Source organism: Cebidichthys violaceus, unplaced genomic scaffold (assembly GCF_023349555.1).
Source record: "Cebidichthys violaceus isolate CVI_PGR_0920_01 unplaced genomic scaffold, fCebVio1.0.p SCAF_15, whole genome shotgun sequence".
NCBI classification, from domain to species: Eukaryota; Metazoa; Chordata; class Actinopteri; order Perciformes; family Stichaeidae; genus Cebidichthys; species Cebidichthys violaceus.
Window position 1 is genome coordinate 12,607,440 of NW_027176318.1, and position 23,093 is coordinate 12,630,532.

General features: G+C 45.9%; 1 protein-coding gene across 2 annotated transcripts in view; it reads left to right on the plus strand.

Moving 5' to 3' along the window:
* gli3 (GLI family zinc finger 3) overlaps positions 1-23,093 on the plus strand; it is an 89,799-nt gene that overhangs the window by 42,232 nt on the left and 24,474 nt on the right. Inside the window, exon 4 of one of the 2 annotated variants that reach the window (XM_068710120.1) lies at positions 5,792-5,897. In XM_068710120.1, the coding sequence (XP_068566221.1) occupies positions 5,792-5,897 (106 nt within the window). The remainder of the gene's footprint in view (positions 1-5,791; positions 5,898-23,093) is intronic. The other variant, XM_068710121.1, reaches the window with a different exon arrangement.

Genomic DNA, 23,093 nt, shown 5'->3' on the forward strand with positions numbered 1-23,093 from the left:
CGTTTCTCCCTCTTTTTTTTTTTTCCACTACTCGCTTCCTCTTCTTCTGCTCTGCTTTTCTTTTTTTTTCCCCCCCTCTATGTTAATTACTTTTACCCACAGAGAGATGGTTCGTATTTAAGGGTGTGAGAGCGATTGAGCAAGAGAGACAGAGAAAGCGAAAACAGAGGAGAACACAGCGGAAGAGAGAGAGAGAGAGAGAGAGAGAGAGAGAAAAAAAACCTATTGATTTACAGAGGAAGGGCAGAGTGTGTTCTGCCAGCCTTGTTTATATGATGAATGGCAGAGAGATTGGCAAGGCAACACTTAACATTCTTCTGTTATTTAACCTCTCTGCTTGCTTTCTTCTCCCTCCTTCGTGCCGTTGCTCTCCGCCGAATAAAAGCTTTCTCTGTTCTAGCGCCCAAGCATCGCATACAGTAGAGAGGGCTCTGCACGGTAAGAACATTAGGCTAATTTATACGGCGGTAATTAGGCCATTAGACCTGAAACAATCTGGGACCCCGTAATTAAAGCAAAGCGCTCCAAAAGTCAACACCAACTCCCATTGAGCTTAGCTAAACAGTCTCCGAAAGTGTTATTTACATGTCCAAACAGCTTGAGGTCTCAGTGTAAGCAAACACGATGAGAGACGGGGTGTGAAGGGATTGATCAGAGGGAGAGTTGGGCTTCACAAGAGAGCCGGCGTCCAAACTCCTTCCACTGATAGTCCGCACAGGGCTTCTCCGTCTCCTCATATAGTTTGTAGTTTTAGCAAAGTACAAGCACATGATAAATACTCATAGTGTGTTAAGTCACATCTGTGTTTGCTGAAAGATGCCCTGGAGCTGAAGAGAGTCATTCTAAATAAAGTGTGATTCATTTGCTCTTATTTCATGACGATGAATTGATTGATTCCTTTTCCTGTGATTTTTCTAAAAGGGCCAGTGTGCTGCATTTTAGGGTGCTCTAATAGCAGAAATGGAATATAATATTCAGAACTATGTTTTCATTAGCGTGTTATCACCTAAAGCTAAGAATAGAGCTTTTGAGTCCTTTATATCTACATAAGGAGCGGTTTCCACCGTGTTGCGTCGCCATGTTTCTACTGTGAGAACGGGCAAACCAAACACTGAGAGATCTTACGTTACATTAAATCAAAGTATTTGCTTTTACGTGAACTACTAAATAGTTTGAATAGCTATCTCATTCTCATTTGCAAAGTGTGCTGGTGCAGATTTAAAGCGGCCTTTAGATGTAATAGTTGGAGACCGCTTCTACAAATACCTCGAGGTGACATTTCCAGTAAGGAGCATGAAAAAAAAAAAAAACACCCACCAGTAACAAAATACGCCCAGATTTGCTTTGTCCCGTTGTTTGTAAAAAGTCACGTACATGTTCTTGTTTTCACTCCCAGAAAGGAGCAACACGCAAACAGACCTAGTCTGGAGCATCTTTCGCACGCTCTGCGAAGTGTTGCAGCGTTATGGTGTAACTGCGGGCCCCGGTGCAGACGAGCGTGCCTGAGCAGTGAGATCATGAGCGGGGAGAGAGGTGGCATAATGAAACCTGGCAGTCACAGCCCCGGCACAGGCTTCATATGTTCCACATTAGCGATTCACAAAACCTCTGGAGCAGGGCCCCAGCAGCCCTTTTCTCACTCCGCCTTAGTCGCTTATGACAATCTGTCACTGGCTCTTTGTGCTCTCGCAGCGGCGCGTCGATGAGAAGTGCAGTGTTTGCGGAGGAGCGCTCGGTCCTCGGCTGCGGGTGACACTCTGTTAGAGCGGAGTCAGTGAACCCTCGCCAGAGGAGAGGAGGAGCCCAGGTTTTAGCAGTCAAGACAATAAACTCACAATGCTGAGTTGACAACAAAAGAGGAAGATGAGAAATTGTTTGTGTGTTATCAAAACCCAAATCAGAATTGTGAGTGGCAGCTCAGATTCTCCTAAAGTATCACATCACATGCGTTCCAAAGCACAGTGAAGATCCTTTGTGGTAAAACTGCGGTTATGAAAGGAGATTAGCCAATAAGGATATTGCAAATGATGTGCTTTAGGCTTTATCCTCCCCTTGTCCTCCCCCCTCTTTTGAAATTATTCAAGTGTCCAATAAAGGACAAGGCAATTACCATCCTTTCTTTAATGAAGGGGAAGCTGGCTTTTGGTCTTGAGCACGGTGTGTTTGTGTTGAATTAGAATTAATGAGCCTGGTCAAAGTTTGCCTCTAATTGCCCTTTCATTAAGACCCATTTGTAATCATCTCTTAATGACTTCCATCTCTTTGCTCAAAGAATAAAAAAAAAGGAAAAAAAAATGTACACCAAAAATGAAAACTGCTGCTCTGGAGTCATTAAAATGTCTGAGGAGAGTTCTGAAGAGCTGCTGGATTGGTAGAGAGCCGTACAAAATGTTTTATATTTCCATAAAGTTTTCAAACTATGACATGCAGCGTTCGTGACTTTCGGCGTTTGATCGGCTGAGATGACTTCTTCAACCCCTCTCACTGTGCCAGTGGTGGTTTACCAAATGCGCCCCGGTACAAAACCGTCGTGATTACACTTTTCCCCAGGAATGCTGGAGCTGCTGTGGTGTGTGTGGCCGCAGTGGGAAGGTAGAAACTGTGGCGCGTGCGTCGGCTTCCTAAGCGCCCTCCAGCTGTATTGTGTATTGGAGAAACGAGAAAACCGTGAATATCCAGAAGAGCAGGGGCAATTTAGTCCTGGAGTAAACAGTAAGAAGTCCCTACAGGAAATACTGGAGATGGATTGCAGGATGGAGTCCCCCCCCCCCCCCCCCCCCCCTCTCTCCTCTGCCCTCTGTTCTTTGCGACTGTATACATTCCCTCTAGTGACATAGAGCTGTTTGCCTCGCTAATGGAGAGCCGTGCCGGCGTAAAAGAGGTGGCAGGCTCTATTTAGATAGGACCGTGGTAAAGTAAACTTCAGAGTTTGATTTAAATAAACCTCGGCGGAACGGTTTGCCATGCGGCCACGGTGAGAGGAGGGAGGAGGGAGGAGGGAAGGAAAGAATGATGAAGGAGCAAGAAAAAAGAAGAAAAAAAAAAAGAAAAAAAAAAAGAGTCCAGTCCAGGCGCAGGGCTGTGCTGAGTGAGGAGCTCCAGAGACATAAACAGACGGGGGATCTGGGTAATTCAATGAGGAGAGGCGGATGTGGGATTGTAGGTGTGTGTTGCGGGGGTGAAGGGGTGGCGTCTTTAAAATGATTTCACAGTTTGTAATCTCTACACAGTCATCCCTCATTACCTAACAGGACAGAGGTTACTTTAAAGTTCAGTAAGACTAGAGAACATGAGGCTTTTACTCCAGGCGAGCCAGAACACAGTGCATGGACCTCGCCGAACCTGAAGGTTCGTTTCCGACTCTGACAGCCAAGGGCCGACAGCCTCGGAGCGGAGAGTAAACAAAGCAGATTCTACCACCAGCCCATCGCTCTATCCCAGAAACCCTCATCCCCCCCTCAGCAGCACAGCCGAGGTGAGCCAAGCCAAAACTGAGTCATCAGGAGGAAACTATCAAACAGACAAGAGGCTGAGTGGTCAGATATTTGCCAGAGCTGCTTGGAGGAGGGTTTTTGTATCTTTGCTATTAAGAAAACAAGACGAAAACCCATTCAAAAAGTTTGCCTCAGTTTTACTTGTACTCATTTCAAGCAAACACTATTGTGTAATGTGTAAATAATATATGGATAAAGGGAATTTGGAGAGTTGTTTGTGCATTATTTCACATCTGAAAAGCCAACCAATCCTCTCCTCAACAAGTTATTCCCTATTCATTGTCACCCCTGCAAGAGCTCCAAAGATCCACATTCAGTAGGGGAACTATGGTTAACTGTTGCAGGGATGTCTGCCGCTTTGCTACAGGTGGGTGGGTGTTGCTGACTTTACGCACGCTGTAGGGAGCCAGTGTTGTAGACTTAAAGGGACACTCCACCAACATGTCAAAGTCTATTTTCTTATCATGGGGAGCCCTACATAGCGTGGGAAAACAGATGTATAGTGTTGTCTTTGGCTCTAGAGCGAGCTTTCGAAAGTCTTAGACTGTTACTCAGGTTACATCGCCCGCGTGTTTCGGTTTTAACTTGGAGATCCACATGAGGGACCAAAAGTCGGGATGTCTTGGCTATCTGCTGCTTCTTCCATAAAGTCCCCCAACTTTACGGAAGAGCAATAGTCAATTCAGAGCATTCATATAGCAGCAAACAACTGTTTGTTGAGTAAAGATATAGTGGAGTAATGTCTATCTGAGCAGAGAATGAAGCCGCTTTGTGTGTGTTGTCATCCGAGCTTCCCCAGTTCTTTGTTGACACAGCCGGGCCGGCCGTGCGTGCTCTTAGCGCATGTTCGTTCATGCAGAAGTGTAGCGCCTACCCTCCGGTTCCCCTTCAGGTAAACACTGTTAGCTCCGTCAGCACCGTTTTGCCGGTGGCTCAGGTGTCGTCATGTTGAGAGCCGTTGAGAGGCAATCGGATGCTCCGACTCTCGCATTGTGCACCTTTAAGACTTGCTTTCCAATAGTGCAGGATCACAAACAACCCCAAACTGATGCCCTCTTGATTGTAGCTGTGTCGGCTCAAGCCGGCAGCAGCCACCACCACCACCAATGAATGACTTAGCGATGAGGTAAGCACACCTGAGAGGTTCTGGGGGGATCAACACCTGCTGCGTTGCCCGGCGATGCAGCTGCGTTCGGCGTGGAGCAACACTCGGAGAGCTGTCGGGCACCCCGCCGTTTGGCCATCCGCCCACCTTGGCACACGCTGACAAATGTTTACAAGCAAAAAAAAAAAAAAAAAAAACCCACATAGCTCGCAGCCTCAGAGACTTGCTTGCGTGAAGGTATGCAGATGTTGACACATGCTTTGCCTCGGGGTAGTGATACGCAGCTTGGCAATGGTGTCAGTCACAGGCAATAAAGTGTTCTGGCATTGAGTTCACATAGTATGTGAATGAAAAGGCAAATTGTTGCTTTGTGGACCCTTGTGTTGCGTGTTAGTCATGTGGACCCTTGTGTTGCGTGCCGTTTCTGTCTTTCCGTACAAGTTTTAACCCATTTCAGTTTCACAACTCGACCCTCAGGTAGGCAGCGTTTTAGCAAAATCCATGGCTTGCTTGTTGCAACTTGTCCAACAATGGATGCACGGTTGCGACACAAAATTCCAACTTTTACTTTTCAAAGATTGTCGTGTGGAGTGCAGTTAAGGTTAGAAGATGAGCGTGTGAAGATGGGAATTCAGTCTGGTGGCAATTTTGGGGGTAAAAATAGAGAACGGCTTGGAAGCTCATATTATGCAAATGTTTCAATGTTTTATCTGGAGGGAGAACAAAAAAGAAGCCTCTCGATTCTCTCTGGCAGTTGTGACTAAACACTGAAACGGAAAAAGGATGTTTTTGTTCTCGTTTTTTGTACGTTTCATCGGTTGTACTTAGACGTTATCCTTTGTGCAAAACCATATTATGCTTGGTACGGTGAGGAACATGCCATTTGGCTGCTTTTCTTACGGTTATTTATCGCTGTTTATTGTGAGTTCCTAGCAGCCTTGAGACATTTGCAAAATACTTCCTCAGCGAACATTTTGGAGCAGTGCAGCTTTTGATGAGGTCTCATTTGGGCGGGTCTGCCGAAAGATAGCCATCATCCACTGCCTTTCATTACAGCTGCTATTTAGATTAGCTGAGGAGGGAATACAGTCACATGACGATGTCATGTTTTAGAGGAACCAGGGCTCTTGCAAAGTGTAAAGAAAATGTCTTATATTTATTTTTCTCTTTCTCTTCTTGTCATTCTATACAGCAGCGCCGCAGTTCTTCCCCACCTTCCATCCTCCTGTGCCAATCGACGACAGACATACCCAGGGACGTTACATCTACGAGCCTTCCCCTGTGCCCCCTCTTCATGTGTAAGTCTCTCAAACTGCTCACACACACACACACCAAAATACCGCCGATCATACCTGAGAACACGTTTGATTCAGCTGCATCACACGCGTCACTGGCGAGCTCCCCGCTCCCCTAATGGCGATACAAATCAAGCTCCGAAACTTCCTTCCGCCTGTGGGCGTGGAGCATCCTCCGCGTGGCTGCTGGGCGCCTCTCTTTGCCTTTCAGGATCAAAGGCCACGGCCGCTGTACGCGTGCAACATGATCCGCATGTCAGAGACACGCAAATGAACATGTGTCAGAGACGCGGAAATGAGAGCAGGGCAAAGGGGGCGGGGGGGGGCCTGGGAGCGTGCGATCCTCATAAGAGCAGTGATCAAGCCCTGTCAGGAGAAGGAAGCCGCCGCTGACATCTACCCGTCTCTGACAGACACAGATGGGCTCCTGACACACAAGCCGTTCACCGCTAACCAGCCCGCCTCATCCAATCACGCGCACGTGCGGCCTATCAAATATGGAGTAGAGTAAAACATGGAGTCATGCCTCGTAAGAGAGAGCGGTAAGTATTTATAAGCAGGGCAAGTTCTTATTACAGTTGTCTCGTATGTCCCTTGTGACGGTGCTGTTCAGGTCAGCAGAGGACTTCAAAGCATTCCACCGGCTCGCTCACTTACATACGCTCATGCACAAATTACTCGCCTTTTCTGTCTTTTACTCCTCTCCGCCATTTGTATTCCTCGCGTCTGACCGGTGAGCGGTACCACTCGGAGATGCCTCATCGTCCTTGCGCCGCTTGTTTCCTACCCGCAGACACGGAGGAAGCGATCACGGCGCGACGAGGACAAATTGGATGGGGCAGCTACTTGGGCCGCATTATGTTTGATATTCTTCATCATTATCAACTCCCCCCTTCTCCTCCTCAGGAGTCATATCTCTCCCTTGCTGATGTGCCACTAAGCGTAATGAATTTTTTATGTCCCCCCCCCCCCCCCCCCCCTTTCCCTTTCCCTCTCTGCCTCCCCACCTCCGGCCCACCCTACCTCTCAACCCCTCGTCTCCTGCTCAGGGGCTGCAGCAAGAGGGGGAAAAAAAGAGGGGGAGAGAGAGGCGAGGAAATAAAAAAATAGGGAGGTGATTGATGCCCCGTGTCACTGCAAACAAAATGGCAAATATAATTTAGCATTTAGCTTATGCAGAGATAATGGGGCGAACACGCGCCGGCAACATAGGCTTGAACAAACAGCCTGGCTTGTTATCCGTCAGGAGTGCTTTGGTACGATGTGGAGCACAGGTTAGGGAGGGGGAGGGAAGAAACGAGGAGAGGGTGGAGGGACAACACGGAGCCGGGGAATTGAATTAAGGGGGAGAAGTTTGGCGGCGCCGGTGTCTTCAGTCACTCTGTCCGGACAGGCGTTATCTGTGCGCTTGGTTTGCTGTCATTGGGAACACGGCCGTCCTCTGCCATGCTACTCATGGCCTATTTATCCAAGCCATTAAGCATAGAGCTGTTTAATATGACTCGCCGTGCTGAGGGAAACTATTTGTCATTATTATAAGACGGCTGTTTAGTGGCCCGCCTTATTTAAATCTGTGAACTCGCTGTCGCGCACGTTATCTGCCAACTTACGTGGGTTTCATGCCGAAATCATCTCAGCTACTTTGGCGTCTTTGCGCAGGGAAGCAACAATATTGCCTGCTTGATTAAAAAAAAGCCGCACCGAATTCCTCAGCGAGAAGAAGCACTCATCAGTTGCGCCATTACAGCTGGGTCCAACCACCTGACGGCAAATTACGGTTAATTGCACTTCCAGGTTCAGCTTTGTGCAAGTTTCAGCCGAACTTTAGGGCCGTAGCACTGCAGCCAAAAAGTAAACTGAGGATTTAAAAGTGATGCATTGGGCTCAGTAATGTTGCTTGTAACCAGGCCGAGCAAATAGAGGCAGTCAACGCATAGCTGTCGCCTCAGGGAAATGGAGGACAGGAGGCGGCTTATGGAGAAATATTGAATTGTTTTAAGACAAGTCCTCCTCAGTGAGCAGAATTAATCGTTATTAGCCCTCTCAAAGATATGCCTAAGTACACAGGGACTATTATTGCAGTACTTCCCCATGCAGCCTCTCATTACGGCCTGTAATTACAGTTGGGTTGGCCCTGCGGCAGTTCCATCAATCCAGCCAGCTTCCCCCCGCCACGCACGCAAGCCAGTCACCACTGGGCGTCCGTGTCCGGAGAAAAAAAAAAAAACGCCGCTGAACGCCCAGCAGCTTGTTTCCTCTCCGCCACAATGACACATCCACCATCCGTACGCGAGGCAAATGAACAGAATCATATCCTATTACTGTGAAGGGCCTAATTGAAACATGTTTATTTATGGGCCCCGTTTTCAGGCGAGGAGCGAGCGTTAGCAGAGCAGCTAACGGGCTCCAGCGATATGAGGCGGTAGAATTAAATTAAAAGCTCATAAAATGAAATATGCTCCATATTAGCTGCTTGACACTTAATTTGCCTTCAAATGAGCAGAGGAAATCACAAATTAACTGTCCTTTGTTTTGTTTTTTTCCCTCTTTACCTCACCTCCCCTATTAGGCAAGGGAGAGCGCAATTACAGACAGAGGCTAATCGTTTAGTTTATGAATTCTTGTGGGGAAGGTACCAATGTGCCATTCAATATTAAAGCCTCAGGGTCAGGAGGGGGGTGGGGGTCTCTTCCTGTGGATGCTTTGCTTTACTGAGGAGCTCGTATATTCACATGGAGGAGAGTTTCAACAACCACAGTTTAAAATGAAACCAATGCCAACTAACAGCAAGCTGCTTCTGCGTTTCCACAACCTCCCAACTTAGGCAAAACCTTAATGTCCTGTTCTGATCCAGGACCAGCAAAAGTCTCTCCTGCGCGTTTTCCTCTGGTCTGGAAACAGCTGACCTCCAGTCTCCACCAAAAAGGAGAAAGAGCCCTTCGTGCTCCAGAGAAGATGCTTCCTGCTTAAATAAACACATTGATCGGTGAAGAGCAGGCTCTCCATGGGAGCTCTGGTCCCCTCTGCCACCTCCATTGTGCGGGACTGGCTTAATGGGAGGTTTTTTGGGGAGGGGGGGGGCCGGGGGCCAAGAGAAGAGACCGCTCCTTTCATTGCAGCTTTATTGCCTGACCACGGTACACAAAACAAAACAGGCCTCTCATGCGGCTCAGCGCCGGCTCTCGGTCACCCAGAGACCGCTCAGAACAAACAGAGGTATTCGACACAAGTCAATTATCAGCATCGGGGTTTACTCTGGAGTCCCGGGCCCTCGCGCTGTGAATGGGGCCACTAAAACAACAAAACATTCTTATGGGATAAGCAATTGACTCCCAACCTTTTGCGCAGTTATCGTATGTGGATTTAGGAAAGAATTAGTCAATAAGAGAGTCCATATAGGAGTTTGTAAAGTTGTACAGCAAATAGAAAGCCTTGAGCTTTGAATTTAAATTTGTATTTTATTGTGGATTTGTAGTGAAGTACTTATCTATACAATACAACAAGATTGAAAGGTTTTGAAAACAAACGTATTTGTGGAAGCATCTGAACTTATGAACACATTTTTCACTTTGAACCATAAGATTGACATTTATCTAGAGGTAAAGTAAAACATGCATTTATAATCCAGTCTTCACTTTTTACATACAAAAACACTAGATAGCTTGTATACTGGATATGTATTTGTTCTGTTCTGAAATTGTATACAGAACTGCTTTAAGGATTTAATGTGTTTTAAAAAAAAACAATAATCTGAAGCTCAAAGATGCCCCCCCCCCCCAAAAAAAAAAAAGTTTAGATATTTCAGAAATAGAACTTCTCAGTGTGACTCATGAATAAAGTCATGGACTGTATGTTCTGTCAGTGTGGAGGGAGAGTGCAGGTGGGGGCTGTGTGTGTGTGTGTGTGTGTGTGTGTGTGTGTGTGTGTGTGTGTGTGTGTGTGTGTGTGTGTGTGTGTGTGTGTGTGTGTGGTTATTTCATTCAGGAGTGTGTTTATTCAGCTGCGGGCCGCGGCCTGACTGGAAGGTATTCTGGAGGCAGCGGGGGAGAGAGCTGCTGCGCGTCTCTGTCATCGCAGCGCAAACCTTCAGCTCAGAAACCAACAACCAGGAGGGAGTTAATTGACTTAACGGCTGTGTGAGCCGTTGCATCATTTAATGTAAAGATCGTACCAGAAAGCAAGCGAATCACCTCGTCAACCTACCAATCGTATTCTCTGTAGGCACCCGACGTTCTCACCAATTTCACACAGTTTCACGTACACCAGCTCTTCCCCATCGCTGTCCTCTGCCTTTGGCGGAGAGAGGGCGCTTTTTTTTCCTTTTTCTTTTTTCTTTCTTTTTTTTTTATAAGACGTGTGCCGTGTTGTTTTGTTATTTACATAAACTGTTGTCGGAGCGCCCAATCTGGGCACCGAGGAGCGGCGTGTTGCTTAGCATAAAGACCGCGGTCTTATCTCAACACCTCCTTCCAGATGGGACGAGGCCGAGCATTGCACTACACACACACACACACACACACACACACACACACACACACACACACACACACACACACACACACACACACACACACACACACACACACACACATAATGCAAAACAATGGAAAGACAAAAGGGTCTACTGTAGCTTTTCTAGAAGCTAGAGGAGACATGCTCTGTAAGTGTGCAGCTTCATCACTGAGTGGGATGTGACTTTGCATTGTTAAGGCCTCATTTAAGGTTCCAGGTCAACTTCAACACAATTAGTACACATTTTTAGTGAAACGCTGGAATTTGTAACTATAATATTTTATTGTTTTTATCGTAAAAAAAAAAAAAGAAGAATATAAACCACAGTCTGCTGGACGATTTTCTGTTAATATTCCCATTTGAATATCGTCTAGACTAAAACAGAATGTGAAACAGGAGCAATAAATTACATTAAGAATTGATGATTATTTCATAATCGCATCTGATAATTTGTGTCCAGATATGGCCGCTGTCACCGGAGAGCAGGGGAGAGAGACGAAGGCCACTTTTTCATCCTCCCCTGGAACTGTCCAAAACCCGTTCAGTGTGACTTCATAGGTCACCTCTCTCTGGTGCAGTCACTGGTTTCACTCCCTCCCTCCCCCCCATATCCTCCCCCCTCTTTAATACTTTCTCTATGGAGTAAGTCGGGGGGGACAGGCGGTCACGCAGTAGCTGGCTTCATGATTAATGGTGTTTATTCTTGACAGAAGGCTCCTTTATTTATCTGCATTGCAGTTTCACTGATACTATCAGTCACCTGAATGAAAAATATTCAGTCATACCAATTTTGCAGTATAATTGAGTAGAGTCACTTCCTTTCAGTTTTCCTCCCCCCCTCGCTCTCCTCTCCCTCTCTATCTGGCAGCCTTATCATCGCCACAGTAATTTTCGCGCTGCGTTGTTTGATATGGAGAGGCTGGCTTTAGCCGTATTTGACATAAAGCCTCTTCAATTTTCACTGGAGGAAAGAAGAAGAAAAAAAAAAAAAAGGGGGGGGGGGGGGAAGAAAGAAAGTTGTGCACCACTCTGTGGAAATGTGCGAAGAGGGGGGAAAGTATCGCTCCCCTTTTTTTTTTTCTTCTTCTGAGGCAATTTCAGGATTTAGAGAGAAAGGAGATAAATGCCTAAGCAGAAATGTGGGCAGATTGAAGTTACAGTATATCTATTTTTTTTGTAATACACCAGTTTCAGAAGCCTAAATGGGCAGTGTAGTCTTTTTTTCCCCCTTTCAGCCTCTGCACAGGACCATGATATTTTGAAGGCACCTGTGTATTTTGAGAATGATGGATCCAGCAGGTTGAGAGAAAAAAAAAAAAGAAAAGAAGAGTTTGGCACTGCAGACATTTGACAAGACCTGTAAAGGTTTTAGGGTTGAGTCATTACCCGTGGAGATCTGTTAAGACATGTTCCAAAAACTCTACTTACCAGGCTAGGGTTACCTACACTGAGGCTGCTGCTGCCGCCGTCAGGGTTGGTTTTTTTTTGCTCCTTGCTAAATGGTTTAATATATCTTAACGGCAAATAGTAATCTCAACTAAAGATGCAAATTCATAGTGTTTCTAATCAAATGATTCCTTACATAACACCTTTTTTTTTTCCATGCAAATCCCGTCTTATTATTCACTCAACATATATCTCCTGTTCATTGTTATTTCCTCAGTGTTAGTCCTTTGGTTAAATTTAATTTTAGGCTCCATTATGAATGTCTTTGAAAAAAAAAAAAAGGTACATTTGGATAAAAGAGGGGATACATTAATCTCTAATATGAGGCCTGTGAATTTGCACATGTAACACATTAGTGGATTTGATTTTCTCTACTCAAGTCATTTGCCCCCTCTTCATGTTTGAGATCTCAATTTGTAGCTCTCCCATGGAGCACAATGGAAAACCAGGTCTGAGGGGAAGAGATAACAGGCAGGTGCCAACAGCTCTGCGCTAATGTGTGTGTGTGTGTGTGTGTGTGTGTGTGTGTGTGTGTGTGTGTGTGTGTGTGTGTGTGTGTGTGTGTGTGTGTGTGTGTGTGTGTGTGTGTGTGTGTGTGTGTGTGTGTGTGTGTGTGCCTGCATGGAGGCACTCACACACACACACACACACACACACACACTCGTTTGAAATATTTTCTCGTCAGTGTTTGAGCGCCAGTTTATTTATTTCACTGTCGTTTTTTTGTTTGCAATTCTCCACCGTTTATTTTTCTTGTAAATATGAAATGCATTTTCCTTTTCTTTTCTTTTTTTAAATAGTAAACTTCCTACAGTTCAGATCTCAGATATTTAATAATGTATGGTTTGCTAAATAACTGTTTAAATAATTATAATATGCATTATACATAGGGCTGAACCTAATTATTATTTTATTATCACTTAATCTGACTGTTATTTTCATGATTAATCATTCCGTCTATAAAGTGTCTGTAGTGTAAAATGAAAAATCACATTTTCCCAGAGCCCACGGTGACGTATTCATAATGCTTTTTTTTAAAAAAAATGCAAAAATAGTCCATTTCCAAGGATAAGAAAAGTAATAAATTCCAGCAGGTGGAACCAGACAAAGTTCTGTAGTTTAGCTTGAAAAATGTCTGCAACGATTAATGCAAATAGTTGCCGATTCATTTTATGTCTATTTAATCAGCGGACTAATCTTTTCAGTTCTGATTCCAAATATCATGGGCAGCAACGCTCAACAACGTTTAATCTGCATGATGCATTAGACTCGTAAATGACACACACAGTCTTCGGTGGGATCGTGCTCGATGGGTGTGGCTGGCTGTCACTTTTATGAGCCGTGCCTGTTCTTAATTGGCTTTGTAAAAGACCCTCCTCTCATTGGAGGGGAGCTATTAGAGATATTACCCACGCAGCGCTGGCGGCAGGTCGCCTCACATCGTCTCCACAACCTCAGGCAGCTGCTGACCTCGCCGTCCGACGCTCCTCACAAACCAGCCTCACTAAAGTCGGAGGAAATGCTGATTTCAGAGACGAAATACTTTGCTCCTTACCTAATGGCACAATTATCAATTTTAGCTCTCGACTCAGAGTCAGTTCTCTGCTTTTTTTTTTTTTTTATTTCTTTTACTTTGCCCTACAGACTTCATGCTGTAGCAGTGTATAAATGTGGAATTTCCATTACTCTGATCTGCGGGGTGTGGGCTCCAGACCCTGCGATCCCACTCTGGGGGCCAGTTACAGCGAGTAACGAGACCGGGGGAACAGGGTCATAAATCCTCTCCAGCTCTCCTCATTTTCCATCCTCCCTTCGTCCCTCCCTTTCCTTTCCTCCCTCTCTCCATCTTTCCTAGTCAAGCCTTCAATATGCGATTTAAAAAAACCTAAATGCAACATTGTAAAATATGAACACATGCCCCCTAGTCCAGCTGAAGTCCAGCTAAAGACACTTCTAATGTAAGAGGAAATGAGTTCATTGCCTCCCTTGCAGCTTCTGCACCTCCTCTCCTCCCTTTTTCCATTTGTTTATCTTCTAAGTCACACTCCTTTTACACTCCCCCCACCAATGCAAATGAATTCATATCACATAAAGCGATTCCATTCTCTCAGCCCTTTCGTTATTTCCCTTATCAGATGCGGCGTCCATTTCAACTGATTTCATCCAAATATGCCGTTTGCCAAAAATGTAAACCTACTTCTATCCCCCATGATGCTTCACTTTCTCTTTTTGACAAGCGGTCAACTCGTATATACATATATGTGCAGTCATGCACGCAGCTGCAGGGTGACCGCACTTGTAAGAATGCAGCGAGCTTTTTTTTTTTTTGTACGTCAGTCATCTGTGTGTGTGTGTGAGTGATTTTGCTACATTTGCTTATTTAAAATGGATTGAATAAAGCTGAGAAAAAAACGAAATGTTTCCCAGAGCAGGCGTATTAGGAATTCCCTCCCATTCATATCAGTTTTGTGTCACTTATGTAGCAGGTTTGTGAAACATCCTCCTCTGGGTAAATCCAAAATGTACACAGGTCTGTGTTTAAGCCTCCCAAAGCTTCATCAAGCCCGAGCTTGGCACCGCCGCGCACTCAGCCCCCTTCATGATTAAATATCAAGGAACTCCACATGACATTTTATTAGTCCAACAAGATGGATGAAATGGCCAGAATAAAGTAGGCTGTGTCTTTTCACTTTCCCACCAGCACTTGCCTTTCTTCTGTCCGGATTTTTCTCTCCTTCCCCTCCTCTACAAGAAGTATGTATTAGGAAAACGTGATGGATTTCATTCTGAGAAAAGGAGATTTTCAGCGCAGAGAAAGAAACATATATTCTTGTTTCTCGTACCTGATGCTCCTGCTCTCCTCCCTCTGTGTAGCCCCCCCCCCCCCCCTTTTTTTTTTTCTTCTTCTGTTGTTCCACCTCAGATCTCTGTCTGAAGGATTAACCATCTCCAGCAGTGTGTCTCTGCTGTCTTGTAGCGTTGTGTATTGTTTGTGATTTGCTCCGGCCCATCCGTGCGGCTGCTCATTTCAGCAGCCCAGCGTGACGTGGTGAATTGAGGGAAGGGGGGGGGGGGGGGGGGGGGGCAGCCCTGGGCCACACTCAGTCTTCCTCACCTGAGATGGGCTGCACGCACGCGGACGGGCGCGCGCTCGTTACCTACCGTTGTCGGGGTAGCGGAGGCGGTGGGGTGTGGAACCCTGAACCCTGTTTAGCTGCAGGCGTCAGCTGAGTTTCTGTGTAAAGGCATCGGGGCCATCGAGACGTTGGTTGAGAGGAAAAGGGAAGATAGATGTGCTTCCTCTCTGTTTTCTCAAGTTTAACACTTCAACACCCAGGAGTCCCCTCTCCTGTCTTCTCCGTAGCCCGGGGCATGCCAGAGGAACTCCAAACACTGACTGAGAACAGCGCTAATTCCACTTACTTTGAAAAAAAAAGAGAAAAAAACCAGCAATCAAGATAAAAAAAAAAAAAAGAGGAGATGAATGTGGAAAGGCCGATGCAAAAACAATCGCTCTGTTTGTAAAATAACAAAGGCAAAATCATGCATGGGAGGGAAACAAAAAGGAACAAAAAAAAGTGCTTTTTTTCCGAGCCCTCTTGAAATTACAGGAGAAAAAAAAGGCAGCCTCATTTTGTGTAATTTCACTTTCATGTTTCCAGTCCCTCGCTATACACTCTGTTGATTCGTTTTGGTCGCCATTCTTATCTCGATGGCTGAAATTACATTTAATTGCAGAGTGGGGGAAAAAAAAAATGGTTGGGAAGAAGAAGGAAAAAGAAAAAAAAAAACTCCTGCTGCGTGGCAAAGCCAAACATAAACTTTTCATAACGCTGATTGCGTTCGGTTGTAATTTGGAACCAGAGCGAGCGGTGAGAAGATGTGTTGTTTCTGATAAAAAAAAAAACCCACAATCCCACGACTTCGCTGAAGTGGAAGGAGTGCTGAGGAGCCTTCATCTCAAACAAAAAGCGTTTTTTTTTTTAAATGTGTGACACACCTTCAGCGGGTTCACCACTCAGGCAGCAGTCATAACCAGATCCTCTTGACACCTGGACCCGTTTGTTATGACTCCAGCTTGTCACACTCGCCGGCTCCTGTTGATGAACACATGTTATCACTCCAGCGGCGTGGAAGTGATACGTGCCCACGGGGATGTTCTGTGTGCTTATATGTAGACAATGTGAGTGTGACCGAAACACACTGGGGGTGGGGGGGGGGGGAGAGGGGGGAGGGGAGGAGACGGAGAAACCGAGGGGGAGTCGCGGGTATTCAACTGGACAGTGTGTGAACTGACTCTGCAGTGTACGGGAATGTCTGGCACGCCTCCAGAAGTATCCCACAGAGAGAAGGGGATCCTGCTTGATGTGACCGTGAATAGAAAGCCATCCCCACCTCCCTGAACCCACCCAGGTCCTTTGATGTCAGGGGGGTCACACAGAGCCCTCGCGGCTCCGGGGGGGGGGGACATAGCTACCCTGAACGCCTGGCAACCTCCCTGTGCCATGCCAGGCTCACCGTCTGCTCTGCCCAGCCAGGAGGGAAGAGGGAAAGCAGAGACTGTTAACGGACGAGTTCCGGAAATACACCCATTGGGTTCTTTTTGAAGTTCATTTCAGATATGCAGCTCGACAGATTAGATCTCTGCGACGTCTGATCTGTTAAGGTGCTTACTTGTGAAAGCTTCAAATATAGTAAGTGCATCCTCTGTGTTTTTGTAAATCTAAAAAAAAAAAAATGGTTTTAAGTTTGATGCCTGCAGTGAAATGCCAAAAATGATAATGGCATTTAAGCAAAAGCTCCATTTAGAGTCGTGAGTTAAGAGGTTACGACCACAGACTGTATATTTGAAGTGATGTCAGCCATTGGTTTATGGACTGCGGTTTTGAAGCATTGAGTTCTGCATTTTGACCTGTCAATCACAAGGTAGCCCCGCCCTAAAGTATCCGCTCCTTTATGGTCTATTTTTACTCTAAAATGGATCATAATTTACTGAATGAACATCATGCTGTAGTGAAGAAGACTTGACGCTAGAGACTGAGACCATAAACTCATGATCACAATGTTTACTGAGGTAATAAATCAAGTGAGAACCAGAGGAGTCGCCCCCTGATGGCCAGTAGAGAGAATGCAAGTTTAGCACTTTGTACCACCAGATAATCAGTCAATAACACTGATTCACCAGATGTGCCGATGGCTTCATTTCAAGTCCACTGAAGAAAAGAGAAAATGAGGACTATAAATGCGACTGGGCGTGTTTCACAGCCCTGCATGATGATACTTTTTTCACGGTCGAGAGGGAGTTTTTTAATTTCCAGGGTAGAGGCACTTCAGCCCAAACTCTGGGGTTTAGCTACTCTTTAAAGTGTTCATGATAACACTTACAGCTCCACGACCACTGAGCAAACTCCATCTGCTGATGAAGACCATGGCATACGCTTGAAAGTTTGAGTAAGCTGAAAAAATATGCCAGTGGCAACTCCTGTGTTTTTTTACAGCTAACATAGAAAAACTAAATTTACAATCAAGAGTTGAAGGTTAAAGAAAGTTGGCTTCTCAACATCGCTGGCAGTCGTGTTTCTGAAAGATTTATGACACAGCAATCATCTTTTATTTGCCATCTGCATCACACCATGTTTCCACATTGGAGTATTTTCAAAAGGAAGGGGGGTGGAAATTGTTGGCTCAGGTTGGAAAAATATGTTTTTTTAATACCTATCCACCTTTTGTTTCTTCATTTTTGCCAAAGCTAAAATTAATTTTAACTGCCGCTATTATTGTCATCACTAATGTGGAAAATGAAGTCATTGGAATGGGCTTCAGTGGCAGAACTTAATGAAGATGTTCCCATTGAATCGTTAGAAACACAGAATATATATCTGCCTTCGTCTGTTTGTGTCTGTCTCTCAGTCCGTCTGTCTTCTCTCTCTCCCCTTGTCTCAGCTCCCTTTCCTCTCTCCTTGGGTCTCAGCTGGCTCTGTTCCTGTGGCCCTTTGATCTCGGTGAAAGGGTTTGGAGCTTTAAAGTGCTTCTGTTTCCGCTGTCAGGAGCCCCTCTCTTCCTCCTCTCTGGTTTAGGCTTTCATAGCGGTGGCAGCCTTGTGCTGTGGCTGGGTGGGGGCATGGGGTTCTATGAGGTGGAGCTGAGGTTGGAGGGGGGGGCTGTGTGATGCTGTCAGCCTCGGTCAGGAGAGGACCTGACACCCGACTCATCCCAGTTCCCTCCAAAACCCTTAGTTCCCACTCACTCAGCCCCTCGCGGCGGTGATGTGTCAAGACAGATGGGTCTACATAGGTTGTACTTTTGCCCGACCTCTTCTTCATGTATATTTCACACACATGAGGACATATGTTGTACATCCTTCCTGTACAAAACCACCTTGAAATATTATGCAACCCGGCTGCAACGGCGGGGTTTTGTCAACAAAGGACTTCTTTTTACCAAAGGTACGCTATGTTTTGAATTTGTGACTACTAGTCACTTTCAGTGAGCAGCACAGGCGTGAGGGAGCCAAATGCAGACGACAGTGGAAAGACAGGACTATAAATACCCGAGAAACTAATCAGAAAACAAGACACAGGTGGGAAGACGTGAGGGCAGGCTGAAAGCTGATTGGTGGTTGAAACGGTGGGAACGGAGCAAGGCTGACGAGACTAACACGACGCAGGTGATGCACAGAGAAAAGGAGGGAAAACCACAAAGACGTGGAGTCAAACGAACAGGACTTTTGATCATATTGTTACCACCACTAAACGTATAGAATGGAAGCTCCCATTTATAGCGAGTGACTTGTTTTTGTGTCGGAGAAAACCGACCAAGTTGCGGGGACCTTTTCGTGCTGTTTACCACATGACAGGCTCTTTTCACAGCAGCAATTTGAACACGTCGTTTGCAGGGTAAACACAGGTGTAATTAATTACTTTAATTAATTATGGCCCTGTTGCATTTAGGTGGGCCAGGGCCCTGGTTTTCGTGCGTGCTGGCTCATTGGAATGGCTGTCACACACTCAATTAGAGTGGGATCATAATTAATTGAATGAATTACACCTGTGTTCACCCTGCTATGACACGTTGAAATGGCTGCTGTGAAAAGGGCCTAAAATCACAGCGAAAGATATCTTTACCTTAATCTTAATATAACAGCTAAGATTGCTACACATTGTTTTAACGTTTAAAAATCTGTTTCTCAAGCTGGACTGCCTGGATTGTGTTTAATCGTCTCGCTGGTATCGATGTGGATTTGTCCTGCAAGTCACGCAGCTCCCTCTTCGTTGGGCTAAATTAGCTGAAGATGAATGAATTAACTTTTCACAATGTGGAAAAGTGTGAAACATCCCCTTCATCTAATCAACTTGTAATTCACCGCCATTAAAAACCAGAGTTTAAAGCATTTAATAGCATCTATGGCAACAATATACATCCATACTATTTTATATACATGTGTTTACCTGGTTGTTTTAAACGCATGACAGCAAGTCAAAGTAGTGACTATTATTACTATTAGTAGGTGCAGTGAAAGCCTAACTTTCCATTTCTAACGCTTCCTTTTGCAAAGTCAAAGATAGAGGTTGGAAGTATTTCCATCGTCTTTCGCTCTCGGTTGTCTTGGTGATTATTAATAGCTGTTTCTCAAGGTGGACTTGGTCAGTATCGTGACTTCTCAAGCTGTTTTTCCTTTTCTTCAAATCTCCGCCTTGGACCACTCCAGCAGCTGTTCATGAGAAACTGACGGTCTATGAACATACACAGTTGCTGGATTATTGGATTTAGACTCACCAATTTCCTGTATACCCTTCTGTGAAGCGCACATTTCGATTCCACTTCATGCGCAACCATTTCATGCCCGAGCTAAAAGTATTTCGCAGAAAAGCACGGCCCCCTGTTTCAGCAGACCGCTTGAGTCAACACCACGAGGTCTGACTGCTGCGCCACAATGATACCTCCTGTCCGAAGTGAAGTCATCAACCTTCGCCGCAACTGTGTGTTTCTACTGCAGCTTTCGCCCCAAAAGGAATTATTAGTGTTGATATAACCTTGTTCCAAACAAAGATTCAAGGCCTGTTTACACGAACGCACACCCGCCCATGAAACCTCAAAATCTTTTGGGGGCATATTTACACTTGGCAAGTGTGTATTCATCCGGCGCAATAAGACGACCGACCGCCCCGTGTAAACATGCGATATCCTGAAGAGGCGCTGGCTGGTTTAAGCGGGGCCACGTGAAAGGAAATGGCTTCCATATGTCAGGAGCTCAGTTTTTCCTTGTGCCCTGTTTGTCTTCTTTGAGGGTTAATAGGAATTATGAACCTACGAAGGGAAGTAGAGGAGTGAAGAAGTTTTTTTTTCCTCTCTCTCTCTCTCTCTCTGGTAAGGCAGAGACAAGCCTGCGGTACGGCTTTGATGTAAATCTTAAATCAGGTGTAACTAAGACGCCACTTCTCTGGCGCGCACACCTACTCGGCGCACACACAGGGCGAGCATTCCTGCACACACGCCACCAGATTACTTCCTTTCGTCATGTTGATTAATGCACGCTGGCAGATGCTAAGACGATCACGGCCCTGCAGAGAGCAGCTGAGCGCCGAGGATCGGACACTCTCTCGCTTTTTTGCTCTCACGAGCACCGAGACGCACGCCGCACTCCCCCAAAAACCATCCATCTCTCTGCTGTCCGACTCAAATCCCCTCACACCTGGCTCTGCACCCCCGGAGACCTCTTTTTTTTCTTTTTTTTTTACCTCCCTTTCTCTTAAGTCCTCTCTTGTCCGCCTTTCCCTCCCAATTCATAGTCCATATCTTCACACGCTCCCTCCTTCTCCTCCCCCTCGACTACTGTTCCTGCTCTAACCGTCTTCCTCCCTCTCTGCAGCCCTCCCTCGTGTCCTCTCTCCACGCCTTTCTCTCCCCCTTTTACCGTTCAACAGGCTGAAAACTTTCCGTTCCACCAGTGCCACCGTCTTCCTACCAATCAACACGTGTGCTCTCTTTTTCTTTTGTTCCCCCCCCCCCCCGGCCTTCCACTAGAGCTCTGCTCTTACTCGCTAAGTTAATTGGAAAAACAAGCCAAGCAGAGGCATTTAGCCAGGGTCAGTGTAGGGAGATGCAGCCGGCGCATGACAGGGTTAATCAGTGTCATGGCAGCCAGAGTGGGTGTCTGGCTCTCCTCAAAAAGGCATGTGGAAGGCCAGACGGCGGGGGGAAGAAAAGCGACATGAAATCTTTCTACCGTCCCTTCTGGGGTCTTGTTTCTACATCGAAAACGTCTAGAAGCCGTTTCAGGGACACAGACGTATTTGTCCCATATACTTTTCCACTGACTTGTGTATAAAAATGTCAGGTGCAGGATGTGATTAAAACTTCTGCAGTCATCATTGATAAAGCATGTTTTTTTTGTGTGTGTTTTCCCGTCAGCTGCATGTGCACTTGCGCGTGTGTGTGTGTGACGCATGGTCAGCCATGTGGCATCAAAGTGAGCATCGCTCCGCAGCTGTCTTGTTGATCTGCGTAAGTGAAGCATGCCACGCTGGCTTGCAGCCACATGACTTGCTTATCGTAAACACACCTGTTGCCCTCAGCGTGACTTGCTAGGTGTGGAGGAAGTAAAACGATCTCTCGGGAATCTTCTGACGGGTAGACGTGCAGAAACACAACAAATGGAAGTGAAACAAAAAAAAAGAAAAAAAGAAGAAGTTCCGTGAGCATTGTGTTGCAGTGTCCTAGACGATCCCTTAACCTGTCACCTTTGCGCACTTCCACAATGAGACGTCTCCTCCTCAGAGTGTCTTTTGCACAGAACGCCTGCTTCAGCATCACTGAGACATGTTGTCACACACATATGAAAGTCTTTTAAAAACTCATCCCATAGCCCCTTTGGGCTCATTACAGAAGACAAAGTTTGTTTGTGTGAATGCCTGTGTACACACACCTATGTCTGTCTGTCCTTGTGTGTGTGTGTGTGTGTGTGTGTGTGTGTGTGTGGTGGTTCCGCTCCTCCGTGCTCATTATTTGCCCTGGCCTGAGCTCTTTCATTAGGATGGCTGTGAAGTGGAGGGACGGAGGGGTCGGTAGGGGATCAGGGGACGGGGCGGAGGTCGTAATTGGGCCGTTCCGCTCCCCTGGCCTTGCTCAAGGTCACTGTGAGACAAACTCCGGGCCAGGTCTCACACTCTTTCTTCCCCCTTTTTTCTCTCGTCTTTTCCCACCCTCTCCCCTCCCTCCCTCCCTCCCTCCTCACCTCTCCTTCTTAAACCCCAACTTTGTCTTGCTTCGCTCATCCTCTCCTTCTCCCGGGGTCTTTTGTCACAGTAGACTGGTCCACTGGGGAGCCACAGAGAAGTGGAGGGGCTAATTCGGTCTAATCTCTTAGCCTGTTAATGTCTGGCTGATATGTGGATTTCTCCACATCCTCAGGGGAAGGCCTTTGTGGTGAAGGCCATCATTATAAAGTTCCCTTGCCCTCCCAGCCAATTATAAGAAGGGAGAGAAATTAGTTAATCTCAAACTTGGCTCCGAAGAAGTTTTCTTGATTCGTCTCAACTTTATTTCACATCTCATAGAAACAGTAAAGGTTTTTGATTTTTTTTTTTTTTTTAAAAGAACAGCCTGATAGTGCTTATGTTTTCTATTTAAAGAAAAAAGATTGTGCATCTTGTGGGAGACCTGCTGATGGATTTTGTACAACATCGCCTCCGCCATGTGAAATTCCGTACACGGTTTCTGCTCAAAGCCAAGTTAGAAGCCATCTGAGTAAAGTGGTGTAGCGTTGCTTGTCTGGCACTGGCCAGCGGTGAGCTCGGTCTAACGTCTCCCTCTGATTAAGACGCAGCGGTGAAAGCTGCCTTTGATCTGAGGAAATGTCTGCGTAGGGAGCAGTTGGAATGCAGCGCTCTCCTCTCTTGCCTTGCAGATGGAGGCAGAGAGATAGTGTCACAGTCCATTTGTCTGGCCTTGCCTCTGCCAGTCCACCCACGGTCGTGGAATCTGGATGGGGGGGGGAAATTAAACTGTGGAAGCAGCTGGATTATCGATGTTTTGTTTACACAATGTTGGTGACGTAATAGCTTCATCAAATCTAAAGTTCCTATTCTTTCACACGTGGTGTCGTAATTCGCCTCAATGAAACTTAAACTGTGAACTGCATGTTTTTAAATATCCAAAAATAAGTCCTATAAGCATCAGAGTTGACGCAACCACGCACATGTTCCTCAGTAAATGTTTAAAATATGTATTCATGCTCATTCT